Here is a 19,639-nt window from a genome sequence, read left to right as displayed (position 1 = left end):
GATACGGGCAGTTCCCGGCTTCTTCCCTCGAAAACAACCAGAGCAAACCCAACCTTCTTCCCACTAGTTCCAGAAATTTCTCTGTTATTTAAACCTTGATGCCCACTTTTTGCCAGATCTGACTCTTATCCAACAGGAAGTAGATGCTTTAGAAGAACTGAGCAGGCAGCTTTTCCTGGAAACAGCCGATCTGTATGCTACAAAGGTACAGAGTGAGGAGACAGCTATGTTTACCAACACGGTTGAAGAGAGAACGAGGCCTCATGGGCTGGCAGTCCTCTGCGAGCAGGCAGTGCTTCTCTCTCTGTAAGACAAGCGGTGTTAGGAAAGAGGCTGACTATTTGTGAAGTCACTCCAAATGCAAATGTAAATACAGACTACCCTAACCTTCTCCCAGGGTAATCTCCCGAGGTTCTAAAAGGTAGAAGGTTCCTACATGTGCTTGGAGACCGGACTGAGCCAGCTCACCACCTGACCCTGAGAGAGCTGTTTAACCTCTGGGACTCAGTCTCTCATCTATAAGGTGAAGGTTCTAGAACATATTTCATAGGGTAGGAGAGATTATGAAGCTCCTGGAAGAAAGCTGTCTTGTCTCTGGCTCAAAGTCAGCTCTCTGCGCAGGTTGGCCCCTAGTAGCCTCTTAATGGTATTGCTATGTATGTTGTGTTGACTCAGCCATAGGCATGGGAATACTTTCATTGAAAATGTCTACCTTTTACTAAAAAACATGTTTTGTGTTTGGTTTTCCTTAGGAAAGAATTGAATACTCCAAAACATTCAAGGGGAAATATTTTAATTTCCTGGGTTATTTTTTCTCTATTTATTGTGTCTGGAAAATTTTTATGGTACGTATGTTATAGAATTGCCGTTGTGTTTTATTGGTTTTATTAGCATTTACTACATATTTCTATAATTGTTATTAGTTAGTGTCTATTATAAAGTTCTGTGGGTACAGGTTCACAGAGGCCAGAGGACAACTCTAGGAGTCAGTTCTCTCCTTCCTCTTGGTTGGGGCAAGGTTTCTCCCTGCAAGCTGAGTATTCCAGGCTGGTTGACCCACAAGCTTCAGGGGTTCTCTGAATCCAACACCTATCTAGGCAGAGGAATGCAAGGGTTGCAGAGTCAGGCTACTGTATCCAGCTTTAGGTGGGATCAGATTCTGTGGATGAGACTTGGATACTCAGGCTTACACATGGGCTATCACCTTCCCCCACTAAACTGTCTTCCCCCAACCATGTTTTAAGGGCCAGAGTTGGGTGACTTTTTCTGGGAGTGGCAGCCATTTAGAGGGGCTTGACTGATACATTTAGCTCAGGTCCACATTGGGTTGAGTCAGCAGAGAAAATGAACTGTCACACCACCAAGCATCTTACCTTTCCCTATTCTTTGGAGGACTTACGAAGGGGTATATGTAAGTTTCTTGTACACTGTGAGCACCTGACTATTTCACTTCAACTCCAACTTTCAACTCAGAATGAAAGCATATTATGGGTAATGTGCACCCTAAAACTTAAGCCCAAAATAACTTCTAAAATGTACTTCTGTACATGATATTTATTTTCTGCTCTGGCCTGATTCTCCCTCAGTGATTTATTCCTCATATGTTTTAAGTGCACTTATTTCTCTGCTTCTGACTCGACCATGGGTGTCTGTGAATGGCCCAGTGGTTGTGGGAAAAGGCCCATTAGATGTTCTAGTTGGGTGAGTTTCCTGCTGGGGCTTGTTTGCACAAGGAATAGCTTTGTCAGCTCACTAGCTAATTTTGATGAGTGTCGGTGGGGGGCTCTGAATCAATAGAGTTGACGGCAGTAGCACTCATGACATTTTAAAATAGGATTTCCCATGTGAGAGGGAACAAAGGAAGGTGCTGCACTCCCATCCTCCCTGGGCTGCAGCCTCTTAGGAGCAGGTCGCCTGTTAGCAGCTGTGTTCAGGTGTGATGGACGTGCAGTAAGCTGCATGTATTTTAAATGTACACTTTGGTAAGTTTTGACACTGTGCACACCTATGCCACAGCCGTTACCCAGTTCAGATTGAGAAAACCCATCAAGACAACTAACCCTACTTGTCTTGGGTTCCCCATGTCACCAGCTTTCACTGACTAAGCTAATGTGTGGCCGTAGTCTTAATCCATGTTCTCTTCCATGCCCTGACCCAGAGAGCAATGCATGTTCGCATGTGTGCTGTGATAGTGGTTGGAAAGCAGCCTTATAAAGTGAATACAGATACTCCCAGGTCGCATCCTGTGTCTGGGTCAGTTGGTGTCTTGAGAGTCAGTAGAGTGCAGCCCCTTATAAAACTGACAAGGTCCTGTCAAGTATCCCCAGCCCCTTCCCCGTCCATGCTGTCCATGCTGTTTGACAAATGGAGAACAAAGCCCGCAGACAGGCAGGCACGAATTGAGACTCACAGACAGATTACAGGCAGACCAGAAACCACAAGTTACAGAGAGGTGGAGAAGTAGAGAAGTCACGCTCAGGCTCACTCTGGGTTATCTTTCCTCAGTGCAACACCACTGACAACCGTAGGTGACTCGGTTGCCCTGTGCGGAGGCCTTTGTGAGTCTGTCCCCTTGTACTGGCAGTCCTAGTTTCTGCTGTGTGCATATCCAGGCTTACTGGCCTTTGTGCTTTCAGGTGATTCTCCTCTGCCTCCCATCTTGCAGTCGGAGCACTGGGATTATGGTGGTGTCCACTGGATGCCACTGTGCCCAGCTCTCTATGGTTCCAGGGTTTGAGTTCAGGTGGTCAGGCTTGCACAACCATGCAGTGTTACAGCTGAGCCATCTCTGGCATTGTCTGTCATTGCGCTCCTGATGGTGTGAGGCAGTAACTCGCACTCCTGATACTGGTAGCTTGTTTCTTCTCTCTCTCTCTCTCTCTCTCTCTCTCTCTCTCTCTCTCTCTCTCTCTCACTTTCTCTCTTTCTCTCTCTCCCTCCCTCCCCCTTTTCTTTTCCTCCCCCCTCTTTCTAAGTTTTATTGATTTTTACTGAACTTTGTAGAGAACCAATGGGAGCTCATTAGCTTTTCCTGCCTCCTGACTCCAGTTGTGTGCAGTCCTTCATTACTCCCTCCTGCTTGTTTGGAATCAGCTCTTGTGATAAACACTAAGGTCTTTGCTGTAAATGTCTTGGGTGCCTTTTTTTTTTTTTTTTTTTTTTTTGGTTCTTTTTTTTCGGAGCTGGGGACCGAACCCAGGGCCTTGCGCTTGCTAGGCAAGCGCTCTACCACTGAGCTAAATCCCCAGCCCCTTGGGTGCCGTTTTAACAGCATTTCACTCTGGCGTATGTCAGTCCCAGATGTTTTATTGTCCTCATGATCGGTCCTCTGCCTCAGTGTACCTAGAGGTGTGTATCACAGTATCTAAGAGTTAGAAGTATAGCTCATTTCGTAGAGTGCCTCCCTAGAGTACATGAAGCCCTGGGTTTGATCCCCAGCATTGTGTGGTCCGTGCATGCTGGCACATGCCTGTGACTGCAGTGATGGGAAGGTAGAAGCAGCAGGTTAATGGTTAGCCTCAGCTACACACTGGGCTCTGGGCCAGCCTGAGCTACGGAGACCCATCTCCAAAAACAAAATCTGGAGAACTTCCAAATACTGTTCTGTTTGAGTCCATGAACTAAGAGCATATGTTTTATAATTTAAATAGACACAGTCATCTAAGCTGGGCATACAGAGTGAATAATAAATGTGGCCTTGAGTAGGTTTGTTCTGTTCTCATTGCCTATCATGTTCTATAAATGTTCACCCACGATAGTATTGGGGTTTTCAATAGTCCTTGTTTTTCAATACCTTGACCCTTTTTTCCCCTAATTGTATCTATGTGTATGAGTATCTGATTTGCATGTATGAGTGTATCACCTTCATGCCTGGTGTTCATGGAGGCCAGAAGAGGGGTGGATCCCTGGAACTATTGTCATGAGGTTGTGAGCTGCCCGATGTGAGGGTGGGAACAGAACTGAGGTCTTCTACCAGACGGTGAGTCTTCTAACCAATGAGCCGTCTCTCCAGCCCCTGGCATCTTATTTTATCAGACATTAAGGAAACAAATCCAAGTCCTTTGAATTTAGGTGTTTTTCTTTTTTTTCTATCCGCATTTGCTTTTTGTGGCTTTTAAGATCCATTTTTATTACTTTTAGGAGATGTGCAGGTGTCTGTGGGCCATCAGATTCCTGTGGCACTGGAGTGACAGGTGGCTGTGAGGCAATGACATGGGTGCTGGGGACCGACTCAGTCAGGTCCTCTGCAAGAGCAGCTTCCTCCACCTCTGGGCTGTCTCCCCAGCCCCCTCCTCCATCCTGTGTGAAACCTTGTTTTTCTTGTTGTTCTGTGTCTTCTGACCCACACTTTTTGGATTTTGTTTTGAGATAGGGTTTCACTGTGTAGCCTTGGCTAACCTGAAACTCACTGCGTAGTTCCAGGCTGGCCTTGAACTCATATTCACCTCTCTCTTGACTTCCAAGTGCTGGGATTGCAGCCGTGCTCGGTCCAGCTCAGCTCAGCTCCCGTGCTTTTTTAGTTTTGATTGACACATACTTGCAGAGAGTGCAGTGTGATCCTCTGACTGTGTGCCCTGAGCAGTCCGGGTGACGCTCCGCCCCTCTGCGGCAGTTCTCCTCTTTGAGACATTCTGAGATGGATTGTGGTTACTTTTCAATGTTCTGATTTTCTTAGTTAATGTATGAAATAGTAGGTTTCACGGAGCAGTCTGAGGTGCTTTACAAGCCATAGACCATGTAGAATCATTATATATCCTTTGTGTTATCAATCCGACCCCACGGGCAATGTTTCTGCTATGGCGTACTTATTTGATATTAACAGACACTCCACCCTCGTGGAATAGCATTGCTGTAATAGATCGTTTTCCATCCTTTTACTTTTAACCTATTTGTATCTTCAGAGTTAAAGTGAGTTCCTTGTAGACAACATACACAGTGGTCAGGGTTGGGTTTGTTTTTAATTCAGTTTGACAGTCTGCCGTTTCACAGGCAAACCCAGGTCCTCTTTGCCTGTGTGAATAAGGTTTTGTGGGCACAGGGCCAAGCCTGTCCCTTTATTGCCACGACTGCTGTCACACTATAGATGCTGAGTTTGCTGACCTGGGATTTAGACTCTGCATTTAGTGTTGTTGATGGCCAGATTTAAAGCTCCCGTGCGACTCTTGGCTTGGCATTTGTCAGACCTCTTCTTGCCCTCTTATTTTTTAAGCCGTCTCCACTGGGATGAATGGGGTGTCTTTCATTCCAAGTGATCTCATTTGTTAGCTCGACAGCCGTAGTCCTCTGACTTTGCTTAGAGCAGTCACAGAATTAGCACAGGAAATGACCCTGGCATTTGTTGGTTCTTACTCTAACCTCATTTTCTAGAATGTAAGCTTTCTGACCTCTGAATCAGAGAGTGCATATGCTTTATATCCCTTGACCCTTTATAGAAAATAAATATGGGGAAAAACTCATTTGCCCATGTGAGTAAACAAAATAGATTTCCTATTCATGGTTTAGATTGGAAGTAGATTAAATTGTATTTTGGGAAACATCAACCTGTCTGGTATGTTCATTAATTCATGTGGAATCATTTGTTTTTTTTTAATTAAATTTTTTATTTGCGTGTGTGTGTGTGTGTGTGTGTGTGTGTGTGTGTGTGTGTGTGTGTTCAGGCACATGTGACATAGGGCATATGTGGCAGTCAGAGGACAGCTTACAGGGGCCATTTCTTTCCTTTCACCATGTGGGTCCTAGGGATTGGATTCAGGGTGCCAGGCCTTTGCTCCCTGAGAGAGACATCAGGGTGGTTGTCACTCCTGGAGACTGTGCTGAGAGGGGTTCTAACATAAGTTCTGTCTTTCAGGCAACCATCAATATTGTTCTTGATCGGGTTGGGAAAACTGACCCTGTCACCAGAGGCATCGAGATCACTGTGAATTATCTGGGAATCCAGTTCGATGTAAGAGCCATGTAGATCCTGGTTTAAGCTTCCTTCTGCTCCTTCCAGCCATAGCCTGACACTCTGGCTTTAAGTCCTGAACTTTGTCCATTGTCCTCTGCATGTGTTGACAGCTCACATGGCACATTTGTAAACAACCCGATTTAGATTTCGTATTGTAAGACTGTGAACAGTGACTGCACTGAGTTTCATGGGCACTTCCTGCTGCTACAGGTCCCCACTTGGCCAGTTTCTACCAACCAAGAATCCAGATCTTTCTGTGATATTTAATGAGCTCTTCAAACTCACAACTCACCTTTGATCTCCTGGTAGAAAATTAACAACTAATTAGTGTTCTGAAGTAGAACAGAAATGATAAAAAAAATCTCTATCAGTCAAGTAAGGTGGACCTTGGACCAAAGTTGATTTGTACAAAATAGGGATTTTTAAAAAGCCACTTCTTCCTATTTCATAAAAGGAGCATAAACACAGCTTATCTGGGGTCAGCATCTGTATTCAGAGTACACTTCTACATGACATCGTTCAGGCGATGAGCTACTACTGTAGGACTGCTGTCACGTCTCTGTCCTGGCGTGCACTGTCTGGCCGACTCTGCCCAGGGATGTGATAACCTGTTCTTCCTGTTCTGATGGCAGGTGAAGTTCTGGTCTCAGCACATTTCTTTCATCCTGGTTGGAATAATCATTGTCACGTCCATCAGGGGACTGCTGATCACACTTACCAAGGTATGTCGTGCCGCCGTGTTTAAAGGGCCTTATTTAATAATGTGGCTTCTGAGTTAGGTCCTCAGCACAGTCTGAACACCTCAGACAACACACACAAAAGAAGACTTCTCTGTCAGCTGTGGGTAAAGGATGACTACCCACAGATACATTCCAACGGTAACCAAAGCTCACTCCAGCCTGTTCACTGATCTGTGGTAACCAGGCTTGGCACGCGGTATTCAGCAGATGCATAGGAGAAAATGACTGAGACAGACACTCAAGGTTCTGTTTCAAACCACAGAGAGGAAGACAGTGAAGTGGGGACAGAGCACGCAGCTCTTACTTTACAACACAAAGTAGGCCACGTGGTGGGGAAAAGTGGGTCCTCCCTAGTGATGCAGATCCTGAAAGGAGATAGGGAGGAAGGACTCCAGGCAGCTAGCACATTCTGGATAGAACTCGGGCCCCTTGGCAGCTACAGGTGCCTGGAGTGGTCCCAGATTGCTGGTCAGTGTTGTGCTGATGCTGAGGCCTTACAGGTTCTGAAACCTGACAGCCCTTGTTGAGTCACATAAACCTCCCAGGCATCTTGGGGAAACTGTGTTGTATTTTAAGTCCTCTCTGTAGTCTTAACTTCCAACCCTGCAGTAGTTTTTGTGCCGTGAAAGAAGGTAACGGCAGCGCGCTATCACGACAGGAGCTTGCTGACCTGTGCTCATCTCTCCCTTCCTTTACAGTTCTTTTACGCCATCTCCAGCAGTAAGTCCTCCAATGTCATCGTCCTGCTCTTAGCACAGATAATGGTAAGTTTAAAGACATGAAGACGGCCGTATGTCTACAGTTGTAAAGGACCAAAATGTGATATTTTGTGGGGGAGGATTTTTGTTAAAATAAAGTCTATGTAGTCCATATTGGCCTCAAATACTCACTGTAGTGAAGGGTGGCCTTGAACTCCTGATCTTTCTGTCTCTCAAGTGCTGGGACTTCGGGCTTGCATGCATACCCAGCTTAGAAATATTTGGGATTTGTTTTTTTGTTTTCTTTGGGGGTGAATCCAGTTGCCCATTGACTCCCAAAGAGGGTATCTGATCCCCTGGAGTTAATAGGCAGTTGTAAACCACCCAGTGTATGTTCTGGGAATCAAACTTGGGTTATCAGTAAAAACAGTACATGCACATATAACCACTGAGCCATTTCTACAGCCCCAAAATTTTTTTAATTGGTTTAACTTGGGCCAGTACAATGGCCTGCTCAGTGGCTGCTAATGGTGGTGGCCTCCAGGCCTGATGACCTGAGTTCGGTACCTAGACCCATGTGGCAGAAAGCGAATCAACCCTGGCAAGTTGTCCTCTGGTTTCATGCACACTGAGGAAGACGCACACCAGCACAGCTGTGTGTGCAAATGATTAAGAAATTTCATTGTATGTGTTTGGCAATTTGGCCTACATGTATGTATATAAACCATGTGTGTGCTTGATGCCCATAGTGGCTAGAAGTGTTAGACCCCTGGGGCTAGAGGTACCGGTGATGTGAACCACCAGGGGATGCTAGGAATCAAGCCCATAATGAAAAAGTAGCCAGTCTTAACCACTGGGCTCTCTTTCTGGCCTGCCTCTCAAACCAGAGTGGCTTCTGAATTTGTTGGCTCGACTTTGCAGGGAATGTACTTTGTGTCCTCTGTACTGCTGATCCGAATGAGTATGCCCCCAGAATACCGCACCATAATCACAGAGGTCCTTGGAGAGCTTCAGTTCAACTTCTATCACCGCTGGTTTGACGTCATCTTCCTGGTCAGTGCCCTCTCCAGCATATTGTTCCTCTATCTGGCTCACAAGCAGGCGCCAGAGAAGCATATGGCCCCTTGAACTCAGACCGCCTGCCAACTTCAGGAAAGAAGACACAGTGGGGATGCCAGAGCCTAGAGCTCTTTAGAACAGGCATCGCTGCAAGGTCTGTTCTGCCTCGGGCGCATATGCCTACTTCCTCCTGAGGTACTGGAGTCGTGAGTAGCCTCAGCTAAGGCACAAGAAGAAGATCCACAGCACTCAGCGGGGAGCACGTATGGGTCTGAGGCTGTGCAAAGTGAGGAGGAGAGGGCCAGGGCTGAGAATATCCGGGAGCTCCTGCGTGGATGGCTTCCCTTGAAAATACTAGTAAAATCAGAGTTTGTAACACTTTGGCCTTGAGGTCACTTGTCCACACAGCTTGGTATTATGCTATTGTGGTCTAACGTGAACTGCGTCTCTCCTCCTCGCCCAGCTTCACCCCATAGAAATAACCGAAAGGCTGTCTGTTCTTTCCTGGGAAAGGGATGATAAGCAGCAGATAGGTTTTACCAAAAGGGATTTAGGTATAGCAGTTTTTATTTCGTTTTCAATTCGGGAAGAGTGATGCCCCCATGCTGACCCAGCAGTGCGCTCCCTCACTCAGGTTGGCTCTCCCTCCACCTCAAATTCTCAAATGCAACGTAAGAAAATGCTGAAGTGGGGTTGGGGATTTAGCTCAGTGGTAGAGCGCTTACCTAGGAAGCACAAGGCCCTGGGTTCGGTCCCCAGCTCCGAAAAAAAAGAACCAAAAAAAAAAAAAAATGCTGAAGTATGTTTCCTGGAGGCCTCCTTTTATTACTGAGGCTGTAGTGTGTATTCTGCCATGTTTTGGGCTTCTGGAAGCAAATGAGAAAGCATGAAATGTTCTTATCAATGACACTGTTGCGAGTCTGTTAACCAACAGGGAAGTTGCAAGCCACTCAAACAGGCTTAATAATGCTACTTAGCCCCAGCACTGCTACGAAAGCACACCTCTGTACCAAAGGTCTGCTGGGTACTTTAATCATCATCACTCACAAGACACAAATGAATCATCCCAGTGCTCAAGCCCACAGAAGTAAGACGTTTCATCAAAGTTTCATCAACAGAAGTGAAAAGTTGCACGTTGGAAGATACCACATAGAAAGAACCGGAACCCGGCCCTCCCTCCAGCTAAGCTGAGCATAAATAAGCAGCCTGCAGTAGCAGCCCTTACAGCAGCAGACAGACAGACAGACAGTCCGCAGTTTCGGTCAGGGACTGATGGTTCTGAGGAGGTCTGGCAGGGTCCGAGGGGCTCCTTCCTCGGACCATGAGGGGAAACGTCGTTTGTTCTCTTCACATCACCGTGTCTTCAGAGTTGGAAGAAGAGTGGGAGGCTGCGCTGAGAGTCTGTGTAAAAGAAAAAAGCAAGGGTTTACCACAGCAGGAGAGAGCGAGGCTGATCTGGAGCTGGCAGGCCTTAAGTCAGGGAGAGCCCTGCACCTCTAGAAGATGTGATCCGAGTCTTCACTCAACTCATTCCCAAATTACTGTTTAACATAGCAAGCGTCTCATTGTCTGTGTATATATACAGACTCGCACAGTCAGTCAGTCTAGACCACTCTCATTGGCACCACCTATCAGTAGAATTACTACAATGGAAAACTATAGACTTTCTCACCAGAGGCCTGACTGCTACGACTCTCCTATGAACCTGGGTGTCAGTTCACCTTTGAAACTCAGGTTTGTCTATGAAGGGAAAATTGACCAGAAAAAAGTCTTCTGACAAAAATAGTTGTAATCCCTGCCACTTACTAACATGGAGCCTAACTGGTAAGCCCTGTGTTTTACTCACTGAGCCAGGCACAGTTCAGACACTTCCGTTCTGAAACAAGCGTACACGTTATCCATGGCTTATTAGTCGGAATGCTGAAACAGCCCAGGACCTGGTCCTGCGTCATCCAGTCGGGTTTCTCGGTGGGCTCCGTGATTTTGATAAAGTGATTTGATAAAGCTTTCACTGTCTAACCACCAACTGCATGCTAAAAATCTACACACGCCACAACCCTGGCACTCAGAAGACTGAGACAAGAGGATTGCAAGTTCTAGACCAGCCTGGGCTCCACAATGAGGCCGCGTTTCTAAGAAGACAATAAATTTGTCCTCATACTACCTCCTCTCCTCACAAGATCCTGGCAGCTTGGCTACCCTGTGCTACTGTGGGAAACACAGGCATGAGGCACTGGCTGGGGACTACCCTCGGGAAGCAGGGCACTGAGCACAGTCACCACTCACTCGGTCTCTTGCTGGGTGGGAGGAGTCTTTCGTGGACTCTGCTGAGTCATGCTCAGTCTCTCCTTTTGCATCAGGACCAGCCACCAGGGGGTCAGCCAAGGAAGAAAGGATGGGGATTTTCTTAGCTTGAAAATAGCTGTAGGCCACCTTTCCACAGACCAACAGAGTGACGTGCTCCCCGCTGCTCTTGATTCTCTCCACCACTCTGTCATAGGGTTCATCTTGCACATTCTCCCCATTCACTTCAATGATGATGTCCTCATTCTCCAGCCCTGCCTTGTCAGCAGGGCCACCCTGCTGTACCTATGAACAGAAGTTCTGAATGTCGGTTCCAAACATGGAGGAGGGTGTGCCAGGCAGCTTCCCCTCCTGATGAGTCTCAGTACTTCTTAACCACACCTCTCTCCTTGATGGGCTCCACCCCTGAACTCTAGGGAGCTCAGCCACAATGGCCAAGTCCTGCTGGGACATCTGCTGGGCTGAAGGTGTCAGGCCCCCTTCCCAACTGGAAGCTGCAGGGCAGCCTCACCGCCCTTCCCTACAGGGTACAGGCACCGTGCACATCCACAGCAGCAGACAAGGGAAGTGTGACCCCTGTTAGTGTCGTGGCAGCTGTGGCTTGCACTGGAAATTCCATCCCAACTGGCTGTGTTTGCTGGAACTAGTTACCGTACCTCCTTGACAAAGGAGCCTGGCTGGCCCCGAATGGCGTTCAGGTGAAAGCCGTAGCTGTCGTCCTCTTTAATCAGCCTGCAGAGCTTGGGTTTATGATCCCCCACGTCCTCTGTGGTAGCTGAGCCTGGGGCCTCCAGAGGAGCAGAGATGGGAGCTGGGGCTTCCTTCACAGAACCATTAGGCAGTTCTTGACTTTGGCAGTAGAGAAGTGGAGAGAAACGAGCCTTTCGAAAATAAAGGGAAAAAATACCCATCTGAGCAATTACACTTCATTGAATGTCATGGCCTAATACACAGCGTGTCATACATGTATGTTCCTCCTCAATCATAGAGTCTAAAGTTTCTTTACTAGTGCCAGAGAAGGAAAAACATATACACAGACAACACATACATGTGCATAACATAGAAACTGTACAGTTATGCACCAGACCCCAAAACTATCTAACAGCATTCTAAGCTTAATTCCACAAAAACAGGCGAATCACTGAACACTGTCTATACTCCCCTTTAGGGAGACACCTTTGGCGGGCTAGCCCAAGGCCCTGTTCTGCCTGCCCTTCAGTAAGATAGTCTTCGAGTATGTTATAGAAACTAAAGGACAAGACATTTTTGTACTAACTTTGTGAGGATCAGCTCTACTGAGATAAATGGGAGGGGTGACCAAATGGCAGCAAAAGCAAATCCCATCCCCCAGCTGCTGGCTCCCAGGGCCGTGAGGAAAGCAGTGACAGCTGTGAGCACAGAGACAGAACAGGAAGCTGGTCTGTCTGTCTGTCTGTTTGTTCTTATGCTTGTGCATGCACACCCCTGCAGTCTGTCTGTCCCGGTCTCCAGCAGTTTCCTTCTGCCCCTTGCTCCCCAGGCACACCTTCTCACTCTGAGACAGAGGCCTGAAGCTCACTCATCAGTAGTGTAGCCTGACCTGCCAAGCCCTCCCGTACTGAGACTGGGCCACTGCTCAGCAAGTCAACAGCATCGTGGGATCAAAGTGCCTGCCTCAGAGGAGAGAGGACTTCCCAGCTAGGCTAACTCCCCACCCCAGTTTTTTTAATCTTATTTTAATAGAGTTAACTGGTGAGGATTTGTCTTGAGTTAGGGTAGATGTGGATACTGTGTCCAGGGTATTCGTTAGAAAACAAGCCATCCAGCAGCCAGGCCCCACGCCGTCCTTAGTGATGTCTTTACAAACGCTCCACCTGGGGCTCAACCGTGGAACCATCCAGTGAGTCATCACCCAGCAGGGTCTTCCTCACTACCCGCAGGCTTAGCAGCTGTGTCACCTGGGATGAACTGCTGGTGTCCGCACACAAGCATGAAAGGGCCACCTGGGTGGCCCTTATCCATCCTTCTGAGAAAATCTAGCCTGTCATAAATCTAGCTGTTTGGGAACTGTAGAAATGTTTGCCTTATTAGCGCTGTATGTCAGAGATCCATCCCACCCCCACACCAGCCTTAGAGGACGGGGCAGACTCCCCTCTCATGTTAACCGAAACAGGGAAATTCACTTGCATCATTCTGGAACTATTCTATAGATCTTATTTTCAGGAATTACACAAAACCCTCAATGCCAGCATCAGCTTACATCAAAACTGGCTTGCAAAAGTCAGCTGCCCCATTTCTAACAGCTACAGTTGTTCATAAGCCAAAATTAGCCCTCTGTAGCTTATGTCATGGGAACAACCTTTCCAGTTATTTTCTTTCTTTTAAAAACAAACAGGTGTGTTCAGGCTACAGAGTGACAGTGCTTGCTGCCCGCCAGCCTGTCACATGCTCAAGTCTGTCCCTCTTCTCTAAAGCTCTTGTTGCTTCAAGGTAACACCCACCCCCGCTGACATCACCATTTTGGTTGCTGGACTAGTCACAGCAGGTTCTTAGGACTGGACAGTATGAATTCAGTGAGCATAGATGTGGGACACCCACATGCTGTAGTCTACCCACTACCCTCCATGCTGCCTTACAGCCAAGAGAGTGGGGGCTCAGGACAGCGTGCCCAACATTTCATTACCAGCGCATCCATGGCGCTGTGACTGGCTGACCCCGTGCAGTGAGCCAGCTATAGAAGTTTAAACTGTTTTCTCAGGGGGGAGGGGCAACTTTTAGATTATTGAATATGCACCCAGCACTTCCTATTCCAACAATTTTCAAGTTAGAATGGTATTTTAAAAGCATCCATGGGGGTTGGGGATTTAGCTCAGTGGTAGAGCGTTTGCCTTGCAAGCGCAAGGCCCTGGGTTCGGTCCCCAGCTCCGAAAAAAAAGAAAAAGAAAAAAAAAAGCATCCATAGTTCATTTTGTTTTTACTCCTCCTAATCTGATTAGGAGGGTGTGTGTTCATGGGCGTGCAGGTACACACATGCATGCAGAAGACAACTTGAGTGCCATTCCTCAGGTGTCCTTCCACTTTTGCCTTTTCTAGGACAGGGCCCCTCAATGGCCTGGCCCCTCAATGACCTGATACTCCCATTAGGCTAGACTGGCCAGCCATTGGCCCCAGGAGCCCTCCTGACGCCATCTCTCCAGCCGTAGAATTACAGCACACACCACACACCAGGCTCTGCTACAAAGGTGTTGGGGATCAAATCCTCCTACAAAGCAAGCACTCTACCCACTGAGCTATGGCCCAGGCCCTGGCTGGGTAACTTCGAATATTAATTGCATTGTCCTGCCAATTATCCATCATTCCTTTAAATCCTCTGAAAACATTTTAGATATGTATATCATTTCTCCTTCCCAAGGTGATAAACCAGGATAGGAACAATAGTGTGTGTGTGTGTGTGTGTGTGTGTGTGTGTGTGTGTGTGTGTGTGTGTGTGTGTCCGTGTGTATGATTAGAGACTTCTGCTCAGGTTAGCATCCCAATACCAAAGATTCTCTAACTAGCTGATACATTCTTTTTTTCTTTTCAATCCTTTCTGTTTACAAAAGTATCTTTTTTTTTTTTTTGGTTCTTTTTTTTGGAGCTGGGGACCGAACCCAGGGCCTTGCGCTTCCTAGGCAAGCGCTCTACCACTGAGCTAAATCCCCAGCCCCCAAAAGTATCTTGAAATCAAGATTTTTGGAGAAAGCGTATGGCCAGATGAATCGAGTCTGAGAACTTGAGTTTAAATACTGATTTGAGTATCTGTTAAGCTGGGTGCCTCCATAAGTCATCTGGTGTCTATGTATGGTCTCAGAACTATAAAAAAGGCTGGTGTCACCACCCATACTCACCTCCCTGCGCCATGCCCCTGAGGAGCCTCTGTTACTGTGTAGGGCATAGAAGACTCATCTGTCCATCCCTGTGACCAACATCCAGCAAGGCAGATGGCACTTCGGCACCCAGATATCTGTTAAACTGGACTGAACCCTAGTTCTCATGATAAAATAGAAAACCGTAGTGCTGGGACTGGAGACACTCAGTGGCTGAGGCACACGGCCTTGCAAAGGACCCAGTTCAGTTTCCCACACCCACATCAGCTCACAGGTGCCCATCACTACAGCTCCAAGGACCTAACACCGTCTTCTGGACTCTGGGCACCTGCTTTCATGAACGCTTACCCACACACGACCACATGCACACATAATTTTTAAATAGTAAAAATAAATCTTGCAAAGCCTTAACACAATCAAGTCATAGGAAGAGTTAAGTGGAGTAAGGCTCTTCATTAGCTTGCCCTTGGTGAACCCAATTCTACCGTATTTACTGAGGACAATGAGAATTTCTGGACCACAGCAGGGTCTCTGGCGATTAAAGCTTCCGTGATGTAGAGTGGTTAGAACTACAGGTCCAGAGCCCAATGACAGACTCTCTGGGTGATCTTTAGCCTCAAGAGTGATTCCTTGCCCACCTCTAACATCCTGATAAACAAGTTGGAATGTATTCACTTAGCAAAATATTCTCCATCAGCCAAAGGACTAAATGTTGTCACATAACATCTGAGGCCTCTCTGCCTGACTAACCTGCCTCTTGATGTTTCATAAATGTATTTTTTTTTTTTTTGGTTTCTTTTTTTCGGAGCTGGGGACCGAACCCAGGGCCTTGCGCTTCCTAGGTAAGCGCTCCATAAATGTCTTTTTAAGCCTTAATTTATACCTTTCTTTGTTCTGTAACTATTAAAAAAAATCCATTAAACTGCTTCCATGTTGGAATTTGGACTTGGGGTAACCTGATTCTCAAATGATGATCACTTACATTTAACTCCAAAATAGCATATTCCTTCTGAGGTAAGAGCTGTGGTTTTCTATCAACAACAGCAAACCAATAAACCTTTCCAGATCTTTACTCAAGATCGATGAGGCTTGCTGTCCAACAATACCACATTTATGTATCAGGGCTGAAGAGGTGGCCAGTGGTTAAGAGCACTCAACTCTTGCAGAGGACCGAGTTCAGTCCCCAGTACTCACAACAGGTGGTTCACGGTCTCCCGTAACTCCAGGAGAACTAACGCCTTCTCCTGACCTCAGCGCCTGCCTGCACATGCCCAAACACACATGCAGACTCACTCATCAAAATGAACCTAAAACTAAATTCATTTATGTCTGTGCCAGCTTGATGCAGTCTGGGCCACCTCTGTCCGGTTTCAGATTCCTGGTCTTCCTAGCTTATCCCAGGATCAGCAAGGATAATTCTTCCACTAATTCACAAAGTCTTTGGTTCAGGATTTCATAACTCATTTAACACGCTCTCGTCACTGCCAACTTGAGCCACAGTTTGGCCTTAATGATTGCTACGCCCTTCTTTGTGAAGAACAAAGTAACGAGCCCAAAGCTGGAGGGCCTGAGTGGAGAGCGGCCGTAATGCATGAATATATGCATTGCTGGAACTACTTACCAGGCTATAGATTCTGTCTGCCTCCTTGTCCAGCACCAACAGAGTAGTCTGGTCTCCACCGTTTCTAATCATTTCCACCACACCGTCATGATCAAGAGCTTCCACAGACTCGCCATTGACAGCAACTACCAAGTCATTGTTCTTCAAGCCAGCTGCCTCTGCTGGGCTTCCAGGTTCTATGTCCTTGATGATTTGACCTACCATCCCACAAAGGAAAGTTACCAGAATAAAAGCATCCTGAAGCCAACTCCTCCCCACACCCCAATCCTCATACCCCAGGAGCCTACAAATATACCCGCTAGCCTTTTCCTGGAGCACACCCAGCATCTAACAGTGAAAGGATCTTAAAGGATTGAGAAAATGGTATTTACTAAGAGTCTGGTGTTTATTTTTGACAAAATGACAGCTGGGCAAGTTTCAAGGCAGTCAGTGGGCAACCTCACAGCCACATATCTTACCCAGCAGGTAAACCAGAGGGAACACAGGCCAGTACTAGGGAAGTGGAAGCAAGGGGGTCTCAAGTTCAAGGTCAGTCTGTACACAGTGAGACCCTGATGCAAAAGGCAGGGAAGGAGGTAAAGAACACAGACTTCCATTTTAGTAAGCACTGGCCAGATTTGGGGATAATGGCCTGTGCCCCAACAAGCAAGGTTCAGCTACTAGTCCTCCATAAACAGAACAGCCCCATAGTGAAAAGTAGAAAAAGGAGGCTTATTCAACACGCCACCTTAGTAATAAGAACAAAGGTTTCTAGTGACCCCTAAAAGTCTATCTTCAGAGTCCTGAAGTGATGCTAAGGTCCCACCCCGCACTGACCCATCCCGTCTTCTCCTGCAAGGTGGTCAGATAAGCTGTGAATCCCTTCTGGGTGCCCAACACCCCCAGATTTAGGCTTTCTCTTTCCCTGGGGGAATTCCATTGAGCCAATTCTGTACAACCTGTTCAACTTTGTATTCAAGGTCATTATGTAGATGACTCAAAGCCAGACATGGTCTGGGTATTCATCCCACACAAATCAACAAATGCTCCAAATTTGTATTTCTTTCAGGAGAGAACCAAGTTAGTCTTGCCTGGACAGATCCTAAGTCTGCCAGACTACAGTGGCAACGGGGACTCTTAACATCAGGTCACCCAGGGCAACCTGAGCAGCTCTCCCTCTCCCTCTCCCTCTCCCTTCTCCTCCCCTGCTCCTCCCCCTCCAATTCCCCTGTGGGGCTGGGGTAGAGCTGGGGCTTGGTGACCCAGGGACTAGGATGAGGGACTCACCTGGCCTGGTGCCTCACCTTTCTGTTCAGGGCCCGCCCTCAGATAGAAACCGTAGCCATTGCTGCCCTTCTTGATCACTACTACCCGGGGCTGGTGGGGCAGCAGTTTCAAACTGGCTGTCTCCCTCTTGAACGGTGTTTTCTGCTCACTATGGCACCTGGCAGTTTCTTTGTCCACAAGGAGGAACATGATACGGCTTCCTGACTTTGTCACCTGCAACAAGCCACAGAGATGAGGGGCAGGGCATCCACAAAGGACACTGGAAGGAAGGTTGCCATGCAGAGCAGACAATGTGCGCATTTGTACTGCTTGCTCCAGCCTGACTGGGATTTGGGGAAAACATCCAACCATACAAATGGTAACAACTCAATTAGGAGCCCGAATCCTCAGAGCCCAGAAAGATGTGCAGGTGAGAAGGACAGAATGGGATTCTAGAAACGAAAGGATTTGCTTTGGAACATAATCTATTGAGATGAGGTTGGTCAGCTTTCAAGGTTCCATGTGACCTCAACAAGAGAGTCCTAGCTCGTGCCGGGCCTTCTAGCACCTGGCAGGTATAGTCTGTTCTCCACGGCCCTTCACGGGATGGAAGTACTTAATGGAGACTTCAGAGAGTATTCAAGCTTTAGGCTCTATACTGTTTTGAGTAGTGATGGACTCCATCCCTTGCCACCCACCACCACCCAACCTTGTCTGACACACCCAACCTTGGGCACTACACCTGTTAGTCACTGAACAGCGGCCATCCACAGATGGCAACGACACTGAGCCCTGTCTGTGCTGATCTTCCCTCTGCACACAAACCTGTGAGAGCTTAACTTACAAGTTGGACACAGTGACTAACAATAATAAATCAATTATAACAATATATTGTGGTGATGGTTATTTAAACAATGAGCCGGGGCTTGGGGGTTTAGCTCAGTGGTAGAGCGCTTGCCTAGGAAGCGCAAGGCCCTGGGTTCGGTCCCCAGCTCCGGAAAAAAGAACCAAAAAAAAAAAAAAAACAATGAGCCACCTAGTTTTCAAGGTTCCCATTACTTGGAGATGTGGCTGACTACAAGTAACTGAAAGTGTAGTAATGGAAACAGGGGAAGAGTCCCTGCTAGCATTGCCCAAGTTACCAGAGACTCTGCGCACCCTTGACACAAAGAGACGCCTCATCTAGATGGCTGGTCTCCCACCACAGGCTCAGCCCAGCCCAGCTGATACTACTTCCAATGAAGATGGAGGGAAAGGGAGGTGAGAAAACTGCCATCCAGGGTCATACCTTTTCCACCACTTCCTCATGACTGGCGTTTTCTACATTTTCTCCATTCACTTCAATCAAGTGATCATCAGCCAGAACACCAGCTTTCATGGCCACGCCCTGAGGTGTTATATCAGTCAGGAACACGCCCTTTTTACCTGGAAGAAGAGAATCTACTGCAGAGAAATGCTGCCAGTCTGGCAGGAAAGAGTTCCCTCTCAATACCTTTAGAGCTGACTCAAATAGCAAGTCTCTGTGACAAGCTGGTGAGACAACTCAAAGGGTGTCTTAGTTAGGGCTTTACTGCTGTGAACAGACACCACAACCAAAACAACTCTTACAAGAACAACATTTAATTGGGGCTGGTTTACAGGTTCAGAGGTTCAGTTCATTAACATCAAGGTAGGAACATGGCAGCATCCAGGCAGGCATGGTGCAGGAGGAGCTGAGAGTTCTACATCTTCATCTGAAGGCTGCTAGCAGATACTGGCTTCCAGGCAATTAGGATGAGGTCTTAAAGCCCACACCCACAGTAACACACCTACTCCAAGAGGCCACACTTTCTAATAATGCCACTCCCTGTACCGAGCGTATACAAACATCACATTCCACTCCCTGGCCCCCATAGGCTTGTTCAAACCATGAGTCTATTGGGACCACAACTAAACATATCATAATGCAAAATACTTTTAGTCCAACTTCCGGAGTCCCCATAGTCTATGGCAGTCTCAACAAAGTCAAAAGTCCAAAGTTCAAGATCTCTTCTGAGATTTTTCCAATCACTTAACTGTAATCCCCAAAGCAAGACAGGAAACAAGCAAGACAAAGTCTAAACTCTGCATCTCCATGGCTGATGTCAAAGCAGTCTACAGATCTCCAACTTCTTTTTCACTTTTGTTGACTGCAACAAACT

At 47.1% G+C, this 19,639-nt stretch overlaps 2 protein-coding genes across 2 annotated transcripts in view; one reads left to right on the top strand and one right to left on the bottom strand.

Annotated features, from left to right (window-relative positions):
* Gpr89b (G protein-coupled receptor 89B) overlaps positions 1 to 8,834 on the top strand; it is a 37,422-nt gene extending 28,588 nt beyond the window's left edge. The window contains exons 9-14 of the mRNA NM_001139486.1: positions 117 to 205; positions 753 to 845; positions 5,849 to 5,944; positions 6,580 to 6,669; positions 7,386 to 7,451; positions 8,307 to 8,834. Of these exons, the coding sequence (NP_001132958.1) occupies positions 117 to 205; positions 753 to 845; positions 5,849 to 5,944; positions 6,580 to 6,669; positions 7,386 to 7,451; positions 8,307 to 8,513 (641 nt within the window). The 3' untranslated portion in view covers positions 8,514 to 8,834. The remainder of the gene's footprint in view (positions 1 to 116; positions 206 to 752; positions 846 to 5,848; positions 5,945 to 6,579; positions 6,670 to 7,385; positions 7,452 to 8,306) is intronic.
* Positions 8,835 to 9,455: 621 nt separating this feature from the next.
* Positions 9,456 to 19,639, bottom strand: part of Pdzk1 (PDZ domain containing 1) — a 31,354-nt gene continuing 21,170 nt past the window's right edge. Inside the window, 6 exon segments of the mRNA NM_031712.1 lie at positions 9,456 to 9,845; positions 10,731 to 11,033; positions 11,405 to 11,629; positions 16,215 to 16,411; positions 17,498 to 17,693; positions 18,748 to 18,884. Of these exon segments, the coding sequence (NP_113900.1) occupies positions 9,792 to 9,845; positions 10,731 to 11,033; positions 11,405 to 11,629; positions 16,215 to 16,411; positions 17,498 to 17,693; positions 18,748 to 18,884 (1,112 nt within the window). The 3' untranslated portion in view covers positions 9,456 to 9,791.

Source organism: Rattus norvegicus, chromosome 2 (assembly GCF_036323735.1).
Source record: "Rattus norvegicus strain BN/NHsdMcwi chromosome 2, GRCr8, whole genome shotgun sequence".
NCBI lineage: Eukaryota > Metazoa > Chordata > Mammalia > Rodentia > Muridae > Rattus > Rattus norvegicus.
This window is presented reverse-complemented; position numbering and strand designations above follow the sequence as displayed.